The sequence below is a fragment of the Trematomus bernacchii genome, unplaced genomic scaffold (genome assembly GCF_902827165.1).
Source record: "Trematomus bernacchii unplaced genomic scaffold, fTreBer1.1, whole genome shotgun sequence".
Lineage (NCBI taxonomy): Eukaryota > Metazoa > Chordata > Actinopteri > Perciformes > Nototheniidae > Trematomus > Trematomus bernacchii.
Genome location: NW_022987689.1, coordinates 3,053,854 through 3,081,438, shown reverse-complemented (window position 1 = coordinate 3,081,438; position 27,585 = coordinate 3,053,854). Strand labels below are relative to the sequence as shown.

Here is a 27,585-nt window from a genome sequence, read left to right as displayed (position 1 = left end):
TTAATAGGTGGAAGTTATTCGATGAAGGGGATCAGTCCACCTTTCTTCAGCACTAACATCAGTCAGACAATTAACAAACAAGGCAGAAATATTAGGGAGGTGATGGTTAAGGTATATTCACCTGCTGGTTGTAGTCTGTAGACGGTGTCAGCTTGACCTGGGTCACCCATTGCTGCTGAGTAGTGGTGTCACTGGCCTTGATCAGCAGCGGTGACGCAGGAAGCGTAGAGAGCTCAATGCTCCTGGCAGCATAAACTACTCCGTCAACTTCTATCCGGAAGTCCGATGGGTTACTGCATTCAAATCGCACCAGACCACCTCGGCCACAGTCGACAAACCTCACTGTAAGAGACGGAAGAAAATGGAGGATTAACAAACTGGCCTAAGAGTGAGAGAGAAACCAATAAGGAAAAGAAAAAGTGATAGAGACAAAGAGGGGGGAAGACAGACAGCCAGCCAGACACTGAGGGTCCACAAAGGTTTTCTGATTCTCCTTCTATCTCATACATTATTCACTTCAAGCTGTGCCCCAAAGGTATTGCTCAAAACAGGTGCAGTGGAGGAGAGAGTTAGCGGGAGAGAAAACTAAAGAAAAAAGGAGAGTGTGCCCCTTAAGGTCTATTAAATAAAACCCCCAAACATTACATTTAAAGTCTGATGTGTTAATTACACTGTCTAAATTCCCCACTGCAATAGAGACTATATACACCGCATGTGTAAACCTGTATCTAGAATTCAGCTAGATAAGTCTTATTTTATTCGCAGCTAAGGCCATCCATTGCATGCTAGCTTTGTCCCTCATGACATACAGGGATGCCTTCTGCGGATGACTACCGATCCTCAGCTGCTCGAGAGACAGAAGTAAGTGCTGTGCTGAAGTAACGGATGTTTATTTCATCAGCATGTTCACACAAAAAAACACTGAAACTCACGCACGCATACAGACACTGCAGACAGGTGGCTCATGGGGGTTTGAGTCCCATCGGTGGCAGTGGTACAACACCGGTTCATGTTACAAGTGAGTGACAGTACAGCACAGCCTATGTAGCTCCTACATGTACACACAAACACCAGATACACACAGAAACCCCTTCATTGAGCTTCATTATGCCATCCCTTTGTGTGGATATGTGTCCCTGGCAGGCTCCCTTCATGTTTATAGCACACAAAACAGCAAAAGGGAACAGATAAAAAAATCCCTCCTGGCCACAGAGATCAGAACGTTCCTATATATCATTTGTGTGGAGGCTCTGCTGGTGCCGCTTTGAATTATTAAAGGAGATGTGGAATTACTTAACAAAAGCCTTGAAGGAGGGTGCCTAATCTTCCTTTGTGTCGTTACCTTGGGGACCCACAGATGTCTCCAGAGTATCATCTGCATTCGGAGCGTATCAAGTTCCTCTGACTTCAAGAGAGGATGCAGTAGATCGGCACTGGGTCCAAAGGAAGTCCTTAGTTTTGCCCCTAGGCCTAATTTAATAGCAACACTCGACGCATGCACTCAATTGTCCTTAAGTGTACCACACCCTACTATTAATACATCTCTCGGGGATGACAGTAGTGAATTTAGCCATCTTCTTGGTGCTTGTAACAGCAGTCATGGCAGATGTTTTCAGGTAGATACCCTTGGTCCCAGCTGTATCTGTTTTCTTAGTGAGAAACTAAATGCAGAATGAAATGGAAACACAAATAGACACACCTATTATTGAAAAGGAAATGTGGCGAAATAAAAAAGTAGTGTCCAATACAAAGTATCATGTTTCTGAATGTGAGAACTAGAACGCATGTCAGAGAGAAGGAGAGAGAATGAATCAAAATAGGAAGTCGCACAAGGGAAGTTTGTCATGCAGTGTAGTCACAATGTATTCATCGTGCCCTTATGAATGAAAATGCAATCTTGCTGTACTTTATCAAAACCAAAACGGGGAGAACAAATCTTCTGCGAGGACCATGAGCTGCATTTTATAACAGCTGCTGCTAAAAGATTGAACACTGACAAAATGGGTAAACAGCACTGCAAATGCACATTTTTTACCAGAAGAGTTACAATTCATCTGAATATTTCTAAATGACACACAAGGTGAAATCAAAATGTAAGGAGAGCTGGCGGTTCTAATAATAAAGATAGAAGATGACAAGATCTTTCTTCTTTCCTGGAATATACTTGATATTGACTCTCTCCTTCCTAGCAGCTTCTGTTCAATTACCCTTGACCAATTAGCTTTTTTTCTCTTGGAACCTGGCAAAGCTGACATCAGATAGATGACCTTCTCCCTCTGAAGGTTTTTTGCCTTAAAGCCAGCCGTCTGTAAACTCAAAGTCTTCAGGCAATCACCAGCCAGCCCAAGTCAGCAGATACTCAGACAGAGGGAGAATACAGAGTAAGGGACTGTCAAAAGAACTCACAATGCAGCAGAAGACACTCCATAGATTTTACAATTCCTCACTCCACTATTCTGACTGATGTGCCAATGCTATATAATGTTACTCGGCAAGTGTAAGTACAGCTGAAAGGAGTCTGATAAATGAAAACTGGATTATTCCAGCTTCTCAAATATTAGCATTTTCTGATTTCAGTTGGTTTGTATCGTGTTTATTTGAATATATATGGACTGTTAGTCGGACAAAACAAAGAATTTAACAATATAACATTTTACTCTTAAGGGTTGCAGGTTTATTTATAATGAGAATAATCATTATGGCTTATATAAATTGGTTGCCTGCGATTTAATTAGATGACTGCAGGTATGAGTTTGGGCAGCACTTGCTAATGAACAATTCACTTTAACATTATTATATTCATGGGGAATTCCAATCATATTTGTGTCATTTAATAGCAACAGGACACCAGTCATGTAACTATGGCTTGCCTGATCTTAAAAAGATAGTATATACTGCAGATATCTAAAATGTGTTCTACTAGCTCACTATGTAACAGTACAACCAATACTAAAAGCGTTTCATTGTCTCTGACTCTGACCATTTCCCATGTGCTTCCGTTTTCTGTCCACCCAGCACTTTTGACTATACATTTTTGTGTGCAGCAGTGCAGTCCACTTGACAGCAGCGTTCCCCTGTGAGTTATTTAAGCCCAGCCCTCTTGTTGAGCTGAGCTCCTGCTCTTTAACATTGTCTGAAATGTGGCCATCAGGACACCTCTGAGAGGCCCTTCAACAGTCAGCCCCCACGGCAATCGCTGCACAAACTCCCAGCAGGCACGGCCATTCCCAATGATAATGAATGAGAATGTCCACCATGTGTCTATTCATTTATCAGACACCCTCTAGTGGCTTATAAACCACAGAAATGTGTAGTGAGGCCCCGGTTAGACCCTGGCTGCTGCAACTTAACTATATCTAGATATATTGGCTCCCCAAGGTTCAGGGCTAAATGAGAATTTGGCTGCCACGCCCTATCAGGCATGCCGTCATGGGCACAACGATAAAGGCCTTTGGTTGGACAGAAATGCCGATGCAGCAGAGGGGGACTGGGGGTTGGGGGTTAAAAAACAGAGGGGGGGGGGGGGGGGTAGAGGGAGAAACAGGCCTGTCAGCAGAAAGGTCTGTCCAACTAATGCCCTGCACCGGGGCCCAAAATTACCTCCGACTCAATGATTCTATTCACAGCTTAGATGCCCCCCCCCCTCACGGACAAGCAACACAAAAACCCAGCTAACCTCTTCGTAGTGCCAGAGTGCCTCTCTATTGTCTGCTCCGTCACGTGATAGCTCTAACTCAGACAGACACAAATAGTTAGAGAGAGATTGGGAGAGGCGGAGAGATGCATTACATTTGGAACATGGGATGTGGACTGTGTGACTGCACAGAGGCAAATCAAATGTTCCACAATCTCAGCTTTTATTCCAGCTTGCCGAATACACTGGCTGCGAGTGAGCCGGCTGAAAGTCCCTCTAATGTGTGCCGTACATGCGACAAGACTGAAACCTCTCATGTGAGATCATCCCAATATACCATCATTCATTTCGGGGAAGTGAGGTCACTGACAGTTGAGAAATACTCAGCATAGGTGTTTCATCAGTAGCTGTGGATAAATGCAGACCCAGGCAAATACCCCAGTGGCAACCCCCCCTTCCCCCTCCCCTCAACCCTGGCTAATGGTACAACACCCCTGACAAAATGCATTATTCACAAATGAATGTGAGCAGGGTTAGTACAGTGGCCAGCACTGGCGATGAGACAATGAAATATGAAGCAGAGGCTGCAACTGAATGTGCTGTGTGACACATCCATGCCAGCACCACTGTTTATAAGATCCGTTTAAGCCCCAGTGGAGCCCCCACTCTTGTACCTGAATTCAAACTGCTGTGATATGAAATCCTAATCCAGTCCAAAATTGGGGAGAACAAGCCAAATTAAGGTCAGCATTCTTGTGCAGCGTACAGACTTTGTGCCCAAGCACAAAAACATCCTTCACAGCGTATTCTGTAATTGCCCAATTATTGTACAAAATGCTAAAAGCACAATACACTAATGTTTTTAAAATAGGGTGGCTGCCCGCTTTGCTTAATTGTGCATGCATGTTATTTTCTCTAACTTTTCTTCCCTGATGCTTTTATTTTGAATGCATATTCTACAGCTTCAAGGCTGGTGAGTTAACCAATACCATTGGGTACCTTATTACATCTTATTCTTCACAATTATGGCTATTTTATGTAGATGCTTAAAATGTAAGACTATTTTCCAATGGAAAATGTGCGTTTTGTTTCTGCTCTCTGATCTTAACTATGCACATTTGAACTGATATTAAAAAGAAAACTAGAATCAATTGTGTCTAGAATTAAGTCAACAAATGTGGGGTTATAAAAGCATCATCAATTGTTTTTCCTTTTTTTTGAAACAGCAATGTTATAGGAGCTTTTGTTCAAATGTATTCAAAGAGAGTGAGATTCAGAGCTGAGACAAAGATATATTTTAGGTTTGCGATAATAGGGTATTCTTCAGAGAAAGTAAACAGTTTATAGCTGAAGCTTGGATCTGGGAATGATGATACTGCCTTTTGCCAGACTAAGCCCTGGAAGGCGTTTTACTAATGCACTTCACTTCAAACGCGCAGAGCATTCCATGCATTTATAGCCGGGCCTAAAATATGCAAGGGATTTGCATGAAAAAAAACATGCAGTGTTTGTACTCTGTTCAATGTCTCTAGCAATTAAGAAAACTAAAGAGGAATTGCATCACAGCATAAACACATTTAACAAGCAGCTGGCTTATTTCCTTAGCTTGATTGTAGTGACCATTCCCCCAACACTTTGGTTTGTGTAGTTTATGCATATTGTTGGAGCTATTTTTCCCTTCCCAAAACTGCTGCTTCAATTACAGAATTATGAAGAGGCCCTCAGAAAGCGCATTGATACTACCTTCCCTTATCACACACGCCCACATTGGGATACACACTGAGAAATGTAAGAAGCATGAATGTTGGAGCGGCTACAGCGATACGAGCTTGTTCAATCTCAAACAGAGATGTTTTAGCTCCCTTGATCTACAAAACTGGCCCTGAGGAGATGGAAACTATTTGAATTTGGTTTGACGTGTTCTTTCTTTTCACTTGCATTTGTATCACATTTGCACATGGTCATTTGCACTCTCTCAGAGTACAGCAACCATTTTTGACAACCATTGTATTTTCAGGACAATTACTATAAGCAGGCTCCCCACCAGGTAAGAGTCACCTCCGTTTCCTTCAGTGTCAAAACCTTTCCCTCTTGCCGTTGGCTAGGAATGTTCTTTGTTGTGTCTCAGCAATGATTGACTTTTAATGAAACTACCAGGACCCTCTCCGCTGACTGGCCCATGCCTCCACATCAGCGCCATGCTTATTAGATACCTGCTGGGTTCTGATTGAGCAAAAAAAGCTAGACGATATCTGGCTGCTGTGATCTCCCTAAACTGACATTCAAGTAAGAGCCTCTTATAACTGTGGCAAAACATGTTTCTCTGTGAAGAAAAAAAATACACGATGACAGTTCGGCTCTTTTGAATAAGTCATATTTGGCCTTTGAAAATTATCAACCTCGATGGGTTCGTCGTGAAGGGGAAGCACAGGGGAAATCACAATTATTCGCGCGCCTTTGTTGGGTAAATGAAATGATTGTGTGTTTTCCAGTACAATGACAGCAGAGCATTGTGTGGATTACTGTGTCACTGGAGCCAAGAGCTGATAAGCCTAAGCTACATCCTTCTGCAGTTATCAGCGCATAGCTACTGGGATTTTGTTCTGCGAGTTATTGAGACGAGCGGCGTGATACGTAGGCTTTAGTGGGGTATTAAACTGACCACATTACCAGGATGTCAAACACTCTAACTCTTTATGATGTCTTTCAGAAAGGCTCTGTGACCCCTGGGAACGCTTGCACGAGAAAACCCTTATGAAAGTCATCACGTTTATATGCTGGTTAAATCAAACTACTAAAATGACAGAATATCAGCCTTCAAGTTTGATTCACTGTCATTTATTCTTTGAGTTCAAAGGACAATAATTGATGCTTTGTGAAGAGTGAGACTTATAATTACTGTAGACTGTGATTGGGCCAAGTGTTAGGTAAATGTGACCGTAAAACACAAACGTAGTCTCTAAATCTCTGAAGCCTTACTGTCTTCCACGCCCTGTTGGCAGAACCTCTGAGATGTAAATCACAGTTATTGAAAATGAGGTGTTGACCTTCATGACCATAACAGCCATTCTTTGACCTCCTTCTGCCCTCACATAAAAAGGTTGCAGGTTTTTAATTGCTCTCTATACCCTATTTCACCTTATAATTTGCTGACATTGGTCACTTTGTTACATCCACCAAAGCTTTAATGATTATCCGAGGGAAGGAGAAAGAGATGGAGAACAAAAGCAGGGAGGGGTAAAGTAAAGCAATCTGCACAAGGTTGGAGGCCAGCGGCAGTATGAGACACTGAGATTCCTTTAAGAAATCAGACTGTGAATAATAAGCCATTTAAGGTGGCCACATGCATCATTTTGTATTGTTCCTGTATCACAGAGGTCATTCTTTGGTGACCGTACACCGCAGTAATACACATATTAGGAAATGCTCTACTGCACCGAGCATCCATCTCGGCTGCACCGTGGCGATTTTCTGCTGGACAGGAAGTTCACTCATGTCTGGTGCTCTCGTTGGCTGAGAAATAACCATTAATGCTATACATCAGATACTGTATCTCCTTTCATTTATTATGCCTCTACTGTGGTGAACACATGGGTACCACTATAAATAAAGAGCTAAATAAAGTGACCCACCCCCCTCGAAATGATGTCTTTTATGAACATATTTAAGAATATGCTTCAAATAGATGAAAGAACTCATGGTATATGTATTTTTTCTTAACTATATTTGGCGATTAATGACTCAAAGGAGTCTGAGAGAAAAGACAAATATGAAAGGGCAGCGGCCAAAGGCTTCATCACATGAACGCTGTGAGCCCCCATGCCTTTGGTTCCAAGCTGAGCTGATGTTTTCTGAAAAGGCTGATCACGAGGGTCGGGCACTAAAACTGCCTCAGTGCAACCTGTAATGTAACATTATTAGGTCCGTTTGATCTCAAAAGCACAGACTCAAAGCTATTTAGTTCTTTCCCTTGATCATTTTTGTCAAAATACCATCATAAATATCAAAGAGACAAAGCAGGAGGCAGTGACCCGACGATGAGGTAACCTCGGCTCGCAGGCTCACTGGGTCTTGTAAGACTTTTTAATCTCAGCAGCAGAGTGTGTCCTGTCTCAGATTTGTTTCCGAGAGAAAAAGACCGAAATATATCTCCCTGCCCAGAGCTGTACCAATCATTGTTCCATAGGGACAATCATTATCCAGGGCTTTTGGTGGGAAATGGAATAGGTGACTTATGCAATGATGTCAATGTCTCCTTCTGCTTTCACCAAGTAGAAAACTAATGGTGTTAAAATCCTGCATGGTTAGGCTACAGGCTGCAGCTCCACTGTCTCCAGCTGTAGTAAATCATATCTGTCAAACACTCGGCCAATGCTTTGGCTGAGCACTGGCACAGTATCATTTTGACTGAGTCAGAAGTGCATGTTTATGGAAATGATATCAACAATCACTTAAGGTACTCACTTATTTTAGAAATAAGAACTGTTATCACTGCAGAAAACGCAATTGGTGTTTCTTTGGTTGAAGATGACTGGTGCCAGACAGAAATGCTCCAGCGCCAGTGTGTGTGTGCAAACATCGCATGTTTCAGTGAAGGGTGGAAACATATTGTATCAATCATAACGCAACCACTCGCATATTTGTCATTCATGCTAAGAACGACTATAAAAACGGAAGCTGTGTATTGAGGCACATTTTGGCATACGGATAGACAGCTGAGGAATTAATTATGTAAAAGGAGTGGTTTGAGAAGTTTCAACCGTTTTTGAAAAGTTGTTTGAAAACATTTTTGTTTTACCAATTAGCTTTTTGTGAGACAGAATATGTTATATTTGATAAATATCCATGAAAAAGACATGTTAATGTAGTTCATAAAAATAATGTGATTCTGAAATAGAGTCCTACATACACGTATCTATGTTTATATCAAGTTTCACATTTGATACATTACATTTCATTTAGCTGACGCTTTTATCCAAAGCGACTTACAATTAGCAATTACAGGGACATTCTCCCTGGAGTAACTAAGGGCTAAGGGCCTTACTCAAGGGCACACTAGTGGTGGTGTTCCAGGCGGGATTTGAACTCACAACCTTCCGATCTTCAGCCCACCTCACTATCCATTAGACCACCACTACCCCTTCAATAGGATATACGATACGTTTCAAGACAGTAAGAAGACAGACCGGACCTTTAATAGGAGAAAAAACCTGTCCATTAAAACTTTAATTTGACCTCGACAAAGGTTGTGCAAATGAATGTTCAAGAAGACATTTCCCGGGAGATTGACCATCAAGGAAGCTATTTGTACATTATCAATTTGGATTCAAATGAAAACAAATGTACGTTGAGTGTGATTAATTCCAACACATTGTCTTACCACCTGTGTCATTACTTGACATGGAGTTCATTTAATGCTTTAAGGAAGCGGATCAGGCCACCGTAAATAATAACTATCATGCGTGACAGGGCTTGACGCTCTCTCTTTAAATGTAACACGCCCTATGCATAGTTATACAGCAGCAGATGGTTATTGCTAATCCTAAAGTCTTCAAGTGCTTTCTGTCTAGTAATAAATGTAACCATATTGATTGCCTCACTATATTTAAACACATTAAATCTTTCATTACACGGTGAATAACCAGCCAGGACAAACACAATGGCAAGAACATAACATGACCATGTAAAAGAGTAATATGAATAATATTCCAATTCATATGAATTACTCCCTTCTATCTGTTGCGTGAGGCATATTCACACCTTTGCGAGTGAATAGAAGTCATGGCTGCTTAATATCGGTGTAAAAAACATCAGTATAATAAATATATTCAGAATGAAAGTACAACGCATAATAGTATGCCTATTTTCTTATTTACAGTAAAAGCTCGGTACCCACCACACCACCACAATGTTTTTGGGGTGGTTTTTCCCCCCCCAAAATGATCCTTTTCCATGTCCTTGATTGTACTCCTTGCTGTTTCTCTTTTTAGGCTTTGCTTCACTTGTTAAAATGGACGTTGATGATTCCTCTCAGTATGTTAAGTTTGATGACTTAAGCAAATTTATAGAAACCTCCCACTGTGTTTAACTTAAGGCAAGGTCTAATCTACTGAAACACACTCCAGTAGATGGGGCATGGCTGGATAGACTTGATATGCCTTTATGCATTATGCAATTTCAACAATTTTCTTAGCAAAAATGACTCCATGCTAATTAACATGAAAGTGATAGCTATTAAAAAAAGGCATGGTTTGTACATCCTCTCTGTCTTCATAGGGAATTATATTTGCGCCTGCTTTGCATCACTCTGTTGTCAATCAAACCCATGCACATGACTAGCTCAGGTAAAGACTGATATGGTCCACTGAATCCAATTACAAACCTAACCACACACACAAACATGGAATTCCTTTTCACTTTCAACCCTTTCTTTTTAACATGCACACATGGATGAGTACACACACACACACACACACACACACACACACACACACACACACACACACACACACACACACACACACACACACACACACACACACACACACACACACACACACACACACACACACACACACACACACACACACACACACACACACACACACACACACACACACACACACACACACACACACACACACACACACACACACACACACACACACACACACACACACACACACACACACACACACACACACACACACACACACACACACACACACACACACACACACACACACACACACACACACACACACACCGTTCCCCTTTATCCTTCCGTGTGCTCAAACAAAAGAGTGCAGCAATTTGAGCCACATTCACAAAGCAAGTGATTTCATACAAACCAGAGTGTGTCTAAAAGGAACAAAACATGGAAGGTGTGAAGCACTCAACTACAGCATAAGATGTGAAATAAAGCTGTAGAAAAATGCATGCGGATATGGGGCCATTATGTCATGTGTATCACAGTCACAAGTTCATGCGTTTTCTTGAGAACATGGTAAATGGAATTCCTGATTCTCTGCTTTTTTTCTTTTTGTGAAGTCGGGCACGGGGAGAAACAAGGAGAGGGCACGTGAATCCTCTTTGCAGAGGAAACAAAGCAGCAGACAAAGGGAGATGAGGCTGACAGCCTCTGGAGAACACTATTATACCGTAAGATGGGGCTTGTTTCTGCGTCTCCCGTAGAAGAAAATGATGAAATTGCACACAAAGAAAGAAAAAATGAATATATACAGTATATTCCGCTTTACTTCTTCCATCAACATCTGCAAATCATATACAATGTACATTAATGTGCTATTCTCTTAAATTATTCATAGATTTTAAAAAGAAAAAAGATATATATATTGCCGGAGAGGTCATAAGGATATGTAAATGCTTCTTTTTAAAGCTAAACAAAGCAATTGAGTCACTGTGGTGGGCAGACCATTAAAGTCGTAAATACCAACCATTATCCTCATTTGACGCACTTCCCCCTTATGCCACACATCACAAGACACTTAAAAATCTCCCTCTCCAAACCCCATTATAAGACCAACACAAACTGAGGTATGGAGAAAAAACAAAGCTCTGCCCTGCCTCCTCTGAAAGGCTGGGGAGAAAGTAAATGTAAAAGAATCCAGAAAACAATGACAGCAAGAAAAAAAGAAGCTTCTTCAAAGAGAGGGATTAGGGCATCTGCCAATACATGCGGTGTGTGCATTTGCCATTGCACGTTTGAATCAATATGTGTCAAATTCTGCTTGAAACACAATTAGCCCGTGCTTAAAGAGAAGACGAAAAATACGCAGAGGCAAGATTAAAGACGAGCCCCATGTTCCACTCAAAAGCTTTCACATTCAACACATACACAGCTTTTCATATGCATGACAGCTTGTTATGTGCTGCTCCAGCAGAAGAAAGCAAACAGAGAGGAAACTATGCATTTGTATGAATTTACAAACGCTGTCTTAATGTGTCAACTGAGCGTATCCCTTTGTATTGCGTTGGTTCTTGGAGACATCAAGCTACAACTGAGATGTCGAATGCATCTCGTTACTAACCTACTCTGACCTGCATGACCCTCCCCCACACATAGTTTGTGCTCAAAAGAGATCCACGGGGTGGAATGGAAAAAGGGGGAGGAGGTAGGTTATTGTATGGATTGGGGGTGGTATGAAAAAATCCTTCTCTGCAGAGCAAATAATGACTGATCTCAAGGCTGAATGAGTCATATTTTCAAATTGATAGCAAAACTCCTACTCTACTTGAGTTAACAAATACATCTAGTGTCGTGCTTTTTTTTCAGTTTGTAGAATATCGAGTTGTTGATTGGAGGTAGAAAGTTGGTATGCTGTGAGATATAGACATCTCATGCACAATCCAGAGCTGGTATCGATCCCTGTTACTGTTTTTATTTTGTCTGTAATGAGAAGTTCAGCCTCTGACGCTCAATGCGGCATCAATTTGTAAAAGAGACACATCTTTCTATTAGTGCTGCTCACTTTCTTATGCATGACTTCTTTTTTTATTTCGGAACAGAAGCAATTTAACACAATCCAACCCAGCAAATTGGCATACTGCATAGGAGTCTCGCCTCCACACAATGCACTATTTTAACTACTCCAACTATTTGATCATTCAAAAGGTTTCCTGTCACGCCTAGACTGAGAAATACATCTGGCAAGCTAAAAGAAGTATTCTAAACAATGTATATAGATAAAGACTGAACATGGCTGTCCTTATGGTGGCACAATCTGCATTACTAATAGAAATGGATATCACAGTTTATCCGATGTAACAGTTGCCCAGATCAAATGCAACATCAGGTGTTAACAATTAGTCATGGCATGAGTCCAGCACAAGGAAGTGTCTCCTCTCGCATGCATCATCTGTGTTCAGGGAACAGTAGAGCATTGCCATGTGGGGAGCATGGCTGTGCGACTGGACTGTGAGAGGAGAGCCCTCTTACTCCCATGTAATCATCTGAACTGAGTGGGTTCAGAGAAGGATCTGTGCAGCTGTGCTTTATTACAGACACAATGAGTCCCAGATTAGGGGAACTGGGAGGAAGGAGGGAGGGGATAGAGGATCACGGTGGGGGGAAGGAGGGGTAGGAGGGGTGAAAAGGACTCGAAACACATCTGTCCTCAGTTTGTCTGCAGCTATAACACCAAACCACAAGCAGGGCCATGTACAAATCTGTCTCTGCTTGGAAAGGCCGCCTGCGGAAATGTTTCCAGACCTTGGGTTTTTAGCGCGAGGGCTCGTGGGAATAGTCTGTCGCCTCACAGTGATAGCAGTGTTCGTCAGGGTCACACTCACATCGGCGGCGGTGGCACAAACAAGCAGGTTGCACAAACATGTGAATCGCTGTGGACAGCTTCTGGTTGTAGCTTGTGGTCTTGTTGTCGGTGACTCGAGGAAACAATCAGTTATGTATTTATTGCGACCCTTAGTCTTATGGTGAATGACATATGACAAGTGGTCCTGCTGTTTCCACTTTGGAAAACAGACGGACTGGTAAAGGCTTTCAGGTCAGGCTTGGCAGTGCATCTACACAGTTGTGAAGTGGGACTTTTATAACCTAAGAAAATGCAAGCTATCATGACGCCTCCACATGAGTCATCCTAACCGAGCCAGAGCGAAAGAGAATTGAGGTGCTATGTTTGGTCAGTGCTGTCCTATCATTCTGCTTCACTGGAACCTCTCAGGAAAACATAAAATGCAGGTTCACAGCAGGTTATGCCAACCGAGGCAAGATATACCAGAAAGACATCCCACTACCATTAGAGCTTACTGAAAAGCCTTTCTATCCCCCTCAGAACATCTTACGCATAAGAAGTGTTTAAACATCAAACCACACTGTTGCACCCTAATCCACCACCCAATTCCTGATCTGCCTCCCTGTTTGTCTTGCTTTCTACTTCACATATACATAAGGAGAGACGAGCTGATTCTGAACACTACTTAGGATTAATCCGCCAATAAGATGTTGTGTTTGAAAAGTGGCTTTGTTAAACAGTGGGGAAGATGTTCTTTTGTTACAGTTTACTTACTGACAAAAAAAGCTTCATGTGACTTAATGATGCAATTTAGTTTTTTTATGGATATTGATCATCTTTTTCCAACTCGGGGAGATTTAAAGTTAGTGGCAGCCGGCACTGACAAAGGGAGGGAGAGGCACTATTTCTTTGTTGGAAAAGGAGAATTAAATGTTCCAAGTAGGGTCCTATTTTCTTTAAAACCCCCCTGCAGGTATAAGAATAGCAATTCCAAAGCTCATGAACAGACCAACAGATATGATGTGTGCCGCATCACTTGGTTTGTGGCTGCTTTTCTCACTTACACTGCTTTTCATCTAAGGCTCTTTTTCACACTGGTTCACACACGTCTGATTTATTGGTGAAGGTAAAGGAATTACATTTTTTTTTACAAGCTAAATCCCATTTATTTCATTGGCTGACAAAACCATGCGCAAAAAATAAGCTTATTAATTTTTGAACAAAGTCTATGTGAGCAAGGTCAGAAAGACGCTTGGATTCAGACATGTTAGGAGGTGATATTAATAATATAAACCTGTTTTTTTTTTTCATACATCCTGTGGTCAGGGTATAGCGCAGCTGCTTAATAACCAATATGATAACCTCGGCTACTCTATTTCCTCTAGGACCACACCAGACACATCCGGCAATATACATGGACACTCAAGATGTACGGCCTAATAACTCACATGATATGAATTCAATAACACGTGTCTATAGCCCTGCATGGTTGTTGATGAGAGCAGTAAAACAAACTTTAATATCCCAGTGTGTTAGAACTGTTAATGATCGGTGCTAAGGGCAGTGAGGCTCTAACTCACTGTCCACAGCCACCTCACTGCCAATGTAGACTGTAGCTCTCATGCTAACTGTGAACATTGAAGAGATGTTCCTCCACAGCACCAATAAATAACAGCATTTTTATATGCTTACCAGTTCTGTGACGTCAGCATTTAACTTGGAAAAATGAGACTCACTGCATTGTGTTATTCACCATCTTGTTTTCTCACGAAAGCATGACACTGATTACTTTGGAAAGTTATTCATCAGTATGTGATTTGGCATCCGAGGGCAAATAATGAGTTTGCAGAGGTAGGGTTTTGGCAAGGCTGACGAGTTCAGCAAAATATAGCAAACATGGCATGCTATGAGATCACAGAGCGCCGGCCAGCTGTGTCTGTTGATGCTGTTGAACCCTTTCAAGCCCCTTCAACATATGGTTTGAGTCAAGCACATCAAGAGTCATACTGAGTTTTAAAAACAAGCAATGGTGCCATGTATTTGCAAATGCTGGATTAATTAAAACACTGAAATACACATCATTAAATGCATCTTGACATGCAGAAATGCTGACACTGTACTTACGGGACCACATAATTCAAAAGCACAATTCAAACGGAGAGAAAAAATACTTGGCCAACTGGTTCGGTTTAATCCAGCAACTGCTTTAAATTAAAAATCTAAACTGCTTTTGACAGTGAGGTTAACTCTAACAGCATCATTCTGTTCATTAAAGTCAAGGATTTGACTTTATAATGTGGTGCTGAAATATCTGGACACATTTTTCCAAAAACACTGTTCAGGTGGGAAATAATCAAGACATCAAAATGGTTTGAATTGAATACAGCTATCACAGTCAATATCTTTCAGTACAGGAAATGGTTGCATTTATTAGAGCTTACAGTGTTAGACTACAAGCTTTTAATAGTTAAAAAAACCTTCTCTTGCCTCTTACACATGTTCAGATGAAGACACACGTTAACCAACAGCTACTGTTCGCAAAACGAAAGCTTTCTTTTTGACGGCCATCCTTTCTTTAAACGCATTATTATGCGATCAAGACATCACTAAATGGAGCAAAGAATCACATAAAAACAATTTTGGCCAACCTCCATTACTGAAGTGTTAAAAGGGTGCTGTTGTATTCATAAACCCTGCACACAAAAGGCAGGGGCAGACTGGCCTTCAGTCACTTTTAAAGCAAACACAGAAAACTGGCAAATACTTTCCAAAGAGCATGTTCAAAAAAGAATGAGTCACTGATTGCAGACCACTGTCCCTTGTACACTCAAAACGTGAATATGAAGCAGATACTGAACTCATGTAATCAATAGCAGTCATGTTAGTGCTAGGTCAGCTCACACCACCTGAACCATAACACACCTGTACAACGTCCTATTATGTGCTGGCTGGTCACATCAGTTAATACCGTGTAGGTTGGAAGATAATCTATATTTGCCTTTTATTACGTTTGTGGCTGACATGCATATAAATTGTCCCCATTTTGGACTGCAGCAAGTTTATATTAACTAGAAGCTTACAATAATAGCCTTGTTGTAATGCTATATGTGCATGATAACCATGGTTCGCCTGATCATACCAAAGCAGGGAAAATCCAGACAAGTAGTCGGGTCAGAACACATTCATACTTTTTACAAAAAACATAATGTCCGGGGCTTCTGTGGCATGAAATGTAGAACTTCTACGGGCAGAAATGGTCAGTTGATACTCTGAGATAGAGTCTGGGAAAGGGCGTTGCCCATGAACCTCAGCGTGCTGCTCCATCTTGTGTTACACATCCCCCCATGCTTTGTGCACAGGGACAATAACAGCGTTTGGTGGGGTGGGGGCTGTTGAAGGGCTGACGGGGGGGGGGATCTGGTTACCTTCACAACCACTGCCATAACAACATATGGAGGAAGCTCACTTACATGACAACAGGTCCATCTTCCTGTGTTTCTGTTCAGGCCGTTTACGTGCCTCAGGACACAGATTGTTCAGTGCAGTCAAATCTAAAACTCGGCAGTAGCCTATAAAACCTTATATGTTAACGTGGACATAATGTAGGACTAAAGCCAATGTCTGGCTTCAATTGCGTCACCGTGTGCAAACTCACAGACACACACTAAAATAGAGTGTGTGTGTTTGTAGGCAAATATTTGTATCATCCCTCCTTTTTGTACATGAATTAACATAATGTGGGCGTAGAGGGGTCAAAGATTAGCCCCATCACAAACCCTTTGAGTGAGGACGTACCACAATGGGCAGGAGCTGAATGCTTTAAGGCTAGCAGGAAAGGGGAGAGAGGCTCCTCCCTTGGTACTGCGATCATCCATCCCTATCCCCGCACCTCCACTACATCCAGTTATTCGCCGAGTTTACCATTTGAAAAGAATCTTGCAGCCTGCACTGTAACCTGAAGCGGGCTATTGCATATCAGTTTTCCACCGAAAGTAAGGAGAGCTGCGGAGGAGAGGAGAGGAAACAATATAAGGTAGAGAAAAAACCCTTGTGAAACAAAGGGAAAGAGGGGGGGTTCAAAGCAGAGCTCTACTAGTTGCTGTTTTATTGTATCCTGGTCCATGGCAGAAACTGTGGGGCTTCTTTCAGTTGTCACATTAAAAGACCCATCCGTCAGAAACAGAGCACAGTGTGGTCTCCGCAGAATGCCAAAGAGGGGACACTTTCCACTGTGCTGGCCAACACCCCTAAACCCATCTAGTGTAAATAAGTTTTCCATTGGCGCTCATTATGACCAGCATACAAACAAGGCCGGTACATTCCTTAGAAAATAAAACAATGAAATTAAAGAGCAAGTGGGAGGGGGGATATTTGCACACAAACCAAGCGTAGCTAAGGAGAGAGTTTACTAGCTTTTACCCTGGATAACACTCAGAGGGTACAATATCTAAAAATCTGTAGTTCATGTTAAGTTCATTCAGCATTTAAGAGAGCAAGGCATTATGAGGGCTTTAAATCCGATTCCTACAGTTGTTGTTTTCCGGTTGGGACTTGAGCCTCAAAGATGGCTTTTGTGCCGGAAGCCTGGTGATTAAGTATGCACGCATCCGTCAAAATAACAGCAGATATCTTAAAGCGTCTGCAGGAGGGACACTAGCAGATATCGTGTTGCATCCTGATTTGGGAGGACGGTTCGGTTGGAAAGGGGATAACATGACAGCTGTAGCGACCCAGGATACCGGGAAGACCTGGAAGCACAAACATTTGCCTTTCTGCCTCGCTGGAATCCACATTAAGAGGTCATCGGCATTACAGAAAGCCCCAGACGTGCCCTGGTGGCAGCTGTGCACGAGAGTTCACAGCCCAAACACAAACAACAGAAAAGGGATGGGTGCTGCCAAGCATGTACAGTATCACACTGACACTCTATCCCAGACAGTAGGCCTGGATTCAATTCAATTACCATTTCATGACAGCCACTTTCATGGAACCAAGTACACATTGCTGTATATTAACAAAGAGAGAGGATAAGAGTGAGAAATGAGGCGAGTGGTAACATGAGAAAGCCCATTTGCATCATAAATCAATCGGGATAACATCACCAGGGTCATGTGATCTTACACCAAATAGTGAAATGTTTGATGTTGCCCTTGCATATGTCCCACTCAATCAGTCTAAGGTCTTCTCCTCAAGTACACCAGGGGGAGCAGAGCTTTTAAGATCAATGTAACATATGGAACACACCAAACTGAGAAGGAGTGGCGCCCAAGAGTTAGATTTTAACACGGACAGACAGCTGGTGCCATGAGCTATGACAGCAGAGAATTCATATGGAATTCAATTCCATTTTTTACGGCTGTGGAATTGTGGGCAAATTGTGGAGCTTCTCTGCTAAGAACATTAAAGGTTTTTTTTATGGGTCTCCCAGCAGAGAGCAGGTCACTTTAATGAGGGGCAATGTCCAGCCTGTGGTCCTCCTCTCTTTTAACTGCATGCTTCCTCAAAAGCCCAGGTTGGACCCTCAGCTACATCAGGGACATCTGGCCCTTCCATCTACAAACATGGCCCTTAATGTGCAATTACAAAGTCCAGGGCCTGGGAATATGCTTCGATTTATAGTTCCAATGTATCCAAACCCAGAATCCACTGTCTATCATGGCCACATTAGGTTATATGAGACAGGAGGCCCATCAGACCTAATAAGCCTTATCCTTTCCAGAGGATGGCCATTAAACTCCCCCCTACCACGCCAGCCCAGTCATAGGCTCCCAGTCTAGTCAATTAAACAAATGAATGGCGTCCGTGGTATTACAATTAAAGCATAGAATAACATGAAACTATGTAGCTCATTAAAGCCAGACTCCATCTACACTCCGAGCAGAGCCCAGGAAAACTCAATTACAGACATCCAATGTGTGTATTTTTGTTTCACCCTGTCAATGTCAGGCTCGTATTCAGTCGCACTATATTCCTACATCTGAGGGAGGGGGAGGGGGGGCAGAGCTGTTTCAGTTGCCCCTGACAACCCATGGCTTTTGCCAAGTTGAGCCCTCTTCATTTAAGTTTCCCTCTTCTTTATTTCACTCTTCCGCCCTCTTTTCTTCAGGTGGGGGTCTCCTGCTTTTGTTAAGCGCCCTCCCCCCTTTCGTTACAAACACTACCACGTAATCCATGTCAAATCCATTGGAGACAGCCCGAGGAAGTCAATATGGAGCGAATAGATTCTCTGCTTTCAGTGTGGAGCTCCTGAGGCAGCGGAGGCAAACGTTGAAACTATCGCAGACAGTTCAAAAAAACAACCGTAACAATTGTTTTTGATCCAATGCAAGAATATACTTTATTTTTAGGGAGGAGCTGGTATTTTCAGAAAACATATCAAAAACACTATTCAACAGCTATTTCCTCGCACATCAGTTTGTTTAGATGTATTCAGAAGTGACAGCGATGTTCCAGTAAACTGTTTATCTTCCTTGGAATGTTCAAGTAAATAAGAAATGTTAAAGCCCCCCTGCTGAAATGAAAGATATGAAACTCTTCTGTGCTCAGAGCCAATGAAAAGAGGATTTACAAACACATTCATCTCTGTACTTTATTGAAGTGCTTGAGCAAAGATGAAATTCAAATTCAATGAAAATGAAAATCCGAACAATTGATTGTGTAATACTTCATTCCTCCCATTTAGAATTGGATGCAAAAATAAAACGAGTGTTGGGAATTCATTCTTAGTTGTGTGAAATATCAGCTCAGGAGAGAACAAGAAGATGGTGCGAAATGATATGTCCATGCCGGGGTCTCCACTGTATTTTTTTAGCAATTAACACCTGCCAACACCCTTTCACCCCCATGTCCTGCGCCGCAGGTGTGAGGCGGCCAACGTGCGACCTGATGAAAGACACACTGCCAGTGTAGTGCCAAACAGTCATTTCCCCTCACTGATAGGCTATTCTTTATTTAGCGTAGCCTAAAGGAGGTGTGCTTAGCTACCCCACAGACCAACGGACACCGGCAAAAACACTAACAATAAACTGTTACCACCAGCACTGCCCCCTGGTCGCACATTAACCACAGCAAACTGATATGATAGTGAGGCTCGGAATTAAACACATCAGACAGGAAACAGGAGAGGGCAGAGATGGAACCAGGAAGTATGAATCACCACCTGTACGGCACTATTTCTCCCACTCTTCCTTCGGCTCGCCCAATGGCCGGAACTCTAGAAGTGACAGTGAATACTAACAATGTGAGCTAGTGTCTCTTGGGCTTCTGTACAGCAGGCACAGCCTAGAATCATAAATGAGCGACTTTGACAGAAAACACATAGGCTTAGAGAAAAAAAGGGGTGAAGGATGAGCGGCAGAGGAGGCAATGAATTTAGAGGTTGGGGGACTTTCGATATGACGGGGGTAGTTATTTGTTGGCAGCAGCAAGCCCTTTACCAACAAAGGGCCTTTCATATTTCCTGTGAACAGAGACTCCCATTAATCCCGGAGGGAGGACTCATCTCAGGCTTCTCCTCCGCACATAAATTACTCTTCTTATGCCCTTCCTCCCATTACTGCTCAGTGTTTACAGCGTGAAGTGTAAAGGAAGAAAGTAAAGGAGCCAGCCACACGGCTTTAATATGTTAGACCACTCTTAAAAACAGTTATGTCAGCGCTAACTCATAACACATGTATCAACATTTGCTTTGCCCCAAGCCACAGCCGGGAAAGTCTAGCAACCACACTCCCCATGTCCCTCCTCTTATTCTGTCTCTCTGTGTCTCATGTCTGTCTGTCTCTCACATAGAGGAGGAGTGAAAAGGCTCTGCCCAGCTGTCGCATTTTTGAGCAGATGAAATCGCCCCTGACGGGCAGAGTACATGCCAATCCCCACTTATCCCACACAGAAAGGAGTTTAACATTGGTGCACAGCTGCCTGTGTGTGTACACATGCTTAGACCCCTCGGCTGTCTGGTGGAAGGCATGATAAGCGGCTGAGGAACCATCGCTTCGTCTGTGTGGCACACCGAGAATGGATTTGCAGGAAGTGGAGGAGAAAGAGAGATAGGGATGGAAATGGAGATAGAATGAGAGAGAAAAGGGTACAAAATAAAACTCTCCCACTTATGCATGTGCCCAGTGTCTGAGCGGCCTTATTTTAAACAGGCACAAATCAATGCTGGTGCAATTGCATTTTCCAGGCGCACTGCAAGACGGACCCATAAATGAAGGCCGGGGATCAGAGGATAGCGAGGCTAGACACTGCATTGGCTGTGGCCAAGTTTCATAGAATGCTGTTCCAGCTGTCAGCAGGCTCCAACACCTACTGCCACACAGACACACACACACACACACAGACACACACACACACACACACACACACCCTTTAATGCCTGCAACAGTCCTTTTCATAAGGTGCTTAACGTGAGAGGCCTCTGGTTGTTAGGTTGTCTACCAATAAAAGCAACAACGGCCACACTGTTTTCCTGTGAGATTGTACTAATGATTATTCTAAGTGCCATACAAATGTGGAACAATTATCTTGTAAAAGGGCTGAATTTAGGGCCGCGTTACTTGGTAGGATATTCATTTACACAGTTCTTTAGCATTTGCCTGATTCGTCACAATGAATAATTGTTCATATTTAAATTTGAAGTGTGGATTGTATTGTACTCCATCTTTTTTTATCAATCTATTACGGAAAAACCACAGATATCTTCCACACAGTCAAATGTAGCTGCTGTGGGTCATGAATCATTCCAGTTTGGATTGTTTTTATGTCCATGAAAAACCTCAAAAACTTAATCTTAATCCAATTTGGAAAACAATAATTTGTGACTATCTTGTCAGTGGAAAATACAACATATAATTAATATACAGCCTTGTAACTCATGAATAATTATTCCCTTTCGATCAACTAACCAATCTTTCAACATGTGTATAAAAAAACAATGTGTGCCTCTGTTGTCCACGACAGACGTTCGGCACAGTATAAGCCGGGCAAATGCAGAACAAAGCCTTGTTTGTGTCTTTAAACCAAAGCTCTCCTAGACAACACATTCTTCGGAGGACAGGGGGGGAAACATCTAAATGGGTTCACCATAGTTGTTTTTTCTACTATTTGTCCAATAAGATACCCTTTAAAAGAACAGCTGTGTGTGTTTTTATGTGTGTTGACACTTGGTGGGTGCTGCTTTAAGCAAACACGACAAACTGTAGTGTAAAAGTAGTCACTCCATGTCAACCTTATGTTCTTGGCAAGTCATCCACAGCAAACTTTGGTAAGAACTGTTCAAAATTCAACAGTAAGAGAAGTTAATATATCACTAGATTTAGCTAAAAAATAACAGATAAGTGACTACAAATGTCTTATTCGAGTGAATTCCTAATGGCTCAGCGGTAGTTTGTGATTGACAGCTCTATTTAAAAAGAACAGGCAATTTAAATGACTTACTTCAGCAGGGCACGATGAGTAAACGAGAAAATTGTAATATTGTACAATAACTAACACCTGTAACCACAGCAACATCTGTTCCGACCGTAAAATGGTGCCTACACTAGCTATCAGACTTTTTTTTCCCAGCATGGCTTGATTGCTGAAACAAGCAAAGGTGTAATTTTCTCCATCAGCTTGTGATAAACCAACAGTGACTCGATGTGCTTTTCCTCCTGACAAATGTACTACCTTTAAGGCCTAGGCTCCACGGGAACGAAAACGGGTTGAATCCACATATTTCTCATGCGTATAGCCCTTTAAGCTAGACGACGCCGTAACGGAAACTTAGAAACAGACCCTGCAAACGACAACGGGTCCAAAGGTGGATAGATCTGGGAACGGAGCGCTCTGGGGGGTCCAACGGGGCCGTGTGGTCGCCTATACGGTCATCCGTTTCTGATAATGACGACGCAATAGCCCCGCCTCTGCTGCTCACCCCCGCAAAAGTACACTGCACACTGAATTCAGATTATTTATCTTTATCTCGATATGGACATAAACGCGAGTGAAGTCTAATCTGACAGGACGGAGACATGCAGCTCCTCCCGCTGTGATGCAGCGAGAGCAAAACACACACTTCAAGTCAGATCATCACCCTTAGCTATTTTAATTACCTCTCAAACTACCTAAACTAGTTATAAATATGTTTATTTTTACTGTCGAGTCATCATTACTGGATCAGCTGCTGCATGAGACAGACACTGACGCTGTCAGAAGAGAGGAAAAAGAGACAGGCTCCGTGTATTTTATGATTATATATCATTATATCGTCGTTATTCATTTGTTTTAAAGCTCAATAAATAACAATGAAGACCTTTGACCGGCACTTTTATAATTTTGTCCGGAAGATTTAAACTTTAACACACGTTGACCGGCGAAAAACTCTGCCCGGTTCTGTCGGCCCCCACCGCGGAGAATACACAGAAGTGCAGCCATGACAACCATTCTTCTTCGCTGCTTTTGTGGAGGAAGTTGCTGCTTTTGTGGAGGAAGTTACAGCGCCACGTACAGGCTCGGCATATGTACTGCAGCTTTTCCAGCGGTTGGATGTAAACGGAGCTGTCTCGTGGAGCTTGACACAATCCGGTGTATATTGCGCGTGGGCGGAAGGTTTTTTGCGGTTGCGTTTGCGTTACTCCGATGCGTTTTGCCGTATGCGTTCCCGTGGAGCCGGGGCCTAAGAAAAGCGCTCAGTGTGAAGTGCAACATTTGGTCCAAGACCATAAAAGTGGTTCGCAATGGGAGCAAAAGCAGTGGAGAGGAATCGTCTGGATTAAATATGAGGATGTAACGTCTCATCTCTATGAGTAACTGGCATCTAGCACGGAAAAAGGCCACTCACACCTCAAAGAGGAAGGGGTAGAGTGTAAAAAAGGCTGACTATGACTGCGGTGTGGCTGACTTCTAGTTGTCCGATGTGTTTTCAGAGCATAATGCAGAGTTCGACAAGTCAAGTAAAGTTTGAAAGTAAAGTATTCTTTTTGCCTGTTCAGTATTTGTTAGTCATACTCTTTAGTGATTGAACTGTGTTTGAACTTCAGCTTTAGAATGACAACCATATTTGGCTGCAGTGCAATCATATGCTGTGTGCATGTTCCCCCCCCCATCATCTGGCACCCACAGTCCTCGCTCGAGGTATAAGCTTTTGCGATATGGAGCTTTTCAGGTCCAAAATAGCCCTCCCACTCTTACATACTGACAGGCAAAGATAATACTTGTTTCCATTTTATACAGTACATTTGTATAAGTCGTCCACCCCAGCATGCAAATCAGTCCCTACTCTCAAGCGCACACAATTCTCATGCATTAGTCCTTTTACCTCGTCCTCTGGCTATCTTGCTGCAAATAAACAAAACACTGGAAAGATTCAACAGGCTCCTCTAAATGAATACTACAGAGAATGGATGAGGCCGCATCAGTGATCCTGCCTGTGTTCTTGTTCCTCTAAATGAGGTTATAAGCCCGCTTGAAATATATGTGGTATATGTATGAATGGAACAAATGTATGATATTAAAAATGTCCTTTAAGTTGGACCTCACCAGGGACGTCTTCTAATAACAAAAACGCATTTATAGTAGCGGTTTGCTGTTTTTCTCTATTGCTTATTTCCAATGGGATGGGATTGTGGTCCTATGTACAAACAATGTATCAGGCGGAGATAAGCTTCTCCAGTCAATACAAATGGTTTTGGTTGAACCCCACGAGGGACCGGGTATGATTATAAACACAAGTAGTGGAGCTGGAAAAATAACATCATACCATGTTGATCCAATATAAATGCATGCCTCCCTTTCCTCCCACCAGGTTTGTACAGACTAGGAGCTCTGAGGGAGGACAGGGCTGAAATAACATGCGCTCAATCTTCTCTCTCCGTGTTTCTCTGCAGTCCACACAGCATTCTTTACATGCTACATTTGATTCATATAGGTTTCTACCCATTGAGCTGCCTTCTTTTGTCTCACAGCTAGAAATGTAGAAATGAATCACAAGCAAAGACCCACGGAGACTAAAAGATTTGGGATTAAAAATTAAAAACAGCGAAGTTGGTTAAGTAAAAATCGCGAGTGACTCTTGAGTCTACAAAATCCTTCATCTGATAACGATGACCTCATTTGAAGATGTACTGCTGTAATGTGTTTTGTGCTCTAAGTATGAATCCTTCAGGCATTTTCACACAATGCACCCTGATCTCTCCAAGACGTAGTCACGGCAGCATTATGATTCAGTGTAACTGCCGCTGTATGCGCTCTCCATTTCTACTTTGGCAGAAGACAATTGGTCAAATAGTGTAAAAAAAGTAATGATTTGAATGAAATAGAACCCTGGAGAATTAAGTTGCCCCTCAGTTTGATTCCAAGCCAAGCTTCTTAATAAGCTCAATTCATTTTCCTCCTGGGCCTGGCTCCCTCTATCACTAGTGACAGGCGTGAAAGGTCAATAACCTTGGCTCATAGCCCTCATATGGTTAGCAATGCCATAAATTAATGGTTGAGGCCGTTATTCCAAACTCTTCAAGTCAGCCGAGGGAAGCTTATCTTCTACAAAGGTCACAGTGCTTAGAACACTTAGTGTGAGAGTGAAGGGCTGACACTGGACCTGTATAAGATTGAGCGTCTCGCAATTGGGTCGAATCAGATAGAAGGTAGGTGGGATGCTGGTAAACATTTGAAAACCTTTGTTACTGTTGCTAAGCATTCCGTGTGCATTGTGTTAGGACATAAAACAAAAAAGCTATTAAAGCAAGCACTGTTCTGATGTGATAATGGAATGGGGAAAAACTACACTATACTATTTCTTATAGATAAAAGACACCTTCAAATGTATCCGAAAGTAGCAACACTTGTACGCAATGCAAAGGAATGCTACATCACTGTATGTACTACCTTGAACGTTTTTGTTGAGACTGCTATTATCCACCAAACACCAAGAGATTAGATCCTCCAGGCAGCAGATTTTCTGCTACTTTTCATGGCCTTGATCACATTGAACAAATGTGTAGTGTTGGCTTCAAATGATGCAACTAAGATTTGCTTGCACTGTGCTTTTTTTGTATAATTTGTTTGGGGCTGTAGTATTCAGTACAGCTGAAGACGGGAAGGGAAGGGAGATAGAGCGAGGAAGAATTACAGTTAAGGGTTCAAACCCGATACCCTGCAGGAAGGACTTGGTACATTATAGGGCTGCTCGATTAAGGCAAAAATCATAACCACGATTATTTTGGTCAATAATTGATATCACGATTATTAAATACGATTATTCATTGACTTTGAAAACATCCAATTATTGAACTTTAAAATAAATACAAATAATAATTTGAACAGCATCTTTTTAACTGTTGATTACCCTGAACGTATAATTCAACTGAAAAACCAATACTAAAATAAATGATACATTTATATTTACATTTAAATAAATAATATCAAAATAATAAATACCAATAAACAAGATCAACAAATATTTTGGAGCGCACTTCAACAAGCTACTAAACATATAAATATGATAAATAAAAATAAATTAGACTAAAATAAATGAGATCAAATATGTTGCAGTGCACTGTCACAACCTAGCAAAGCAAAATAATCGTTTTTTTCTATTATGTTGTTTTCGTAATTGACGCAGGCCAAAATCGTATTTGCGATTAAAATACGATGAATTGCACAGCCCTAGAACATGAGCAACCTAGCAATGTGCTCTGGACATGTCCTCAACATATCATCGAAAGTGGTACCCTTGTTTTAAAATACTGTAAGCATGTTTATGTCAAATTAGGATTGGATAAAGAAATGTCCTCTTCCTCACCATCGTGTTTTCCTTTGTCTGAATCCTTTTGATCTCTGTTAGCAATCTAGGGAGCAATTAGGAGAGTTTGGCTTAATGCACTGATCTCCTGCTTATCCAAACGCTGCTAAATCATTGTCATGTACGAATGAGATTTCAGAGTTATGAATGTTGTTATTGATTTCATTACAATTAATCATGCAGCTCTAATGGACAGCTTCTCTCGCCTCAAAACCTCACACAAGCACAAAACCCTGCAATGACTCAAGTGGCAGAGGGCCAAAGAAAGCAAGAAACTAGTGAAGAAATGGAAATTGTTGAGACGTTTGTTAGGGAGTCTTGCTGTTAGGAAATGTCTTGATTTTATAGCAACTTAATTAATGAACACTGCCAACTCTAGCAAGTGGTAATGTAACCATTGTCTCCACAATTCTGTTCTTCGTGCTCACAACTTGAGGCAGGAAGTAATTTATAACAAAAGGAAATCAAATCAAAACCACAATCAAACTGTTATGCCATATGCCTTTGTCTTATCCACATGGTTTGTGCAGACTCAGTCAGACTCAACGTGTTCGGAGAAATTAGCAGACCTTCATCCTGTAGCAGCAGTTATACCCCTCAGTAAGAATGTACCCCCCTAGCCCCTGTCCTGCTGAGCAGGCAGTGCTACAGGAAATAAAGTGGCGACATGCTGCACGCTCTTTAATGCCTCAGTAAATATCGACAGAGGCAGAGATAATATAAACTCAGACAACGCAGGCCGCAGAGAGATATGTTGCTTACTGCCATAGTGTGCACTCAATGGAGACTAAAAATTGCTGCAGGTCAATCATAATACCCGTGTGGCGATGGCAGACACTGGTGTCAGCAAGGCTTGGTAACAGTAGATCACTTGAGACAAGTAATATGGCGTGCTACATATG

General features: G+C 42.0%; 1 protein-coding gene across 1 annotated transcript in view; it reads right to left on the bottom strand.

The window, feature by feature from the left end:
• Positions 1 to 27,585, bottom strand: part of cdh2 (cadherin 2, type 1, N-cadherin (neuronal)) — a 58,574-nt gene that overhangs the window by 21,033 nt on the left and 9,956 nt on the right. Inside the window, exon 3 of the mRNA XM_034137300.1 lies at positions 122 to 342. Coding sequence (XP_033993191.1) covers positions 122 to 342 — 221 coding nt within the window. The remainder of the gene's footprint in view (positions 1 to 121; positions 343 to 27,585) is intronic.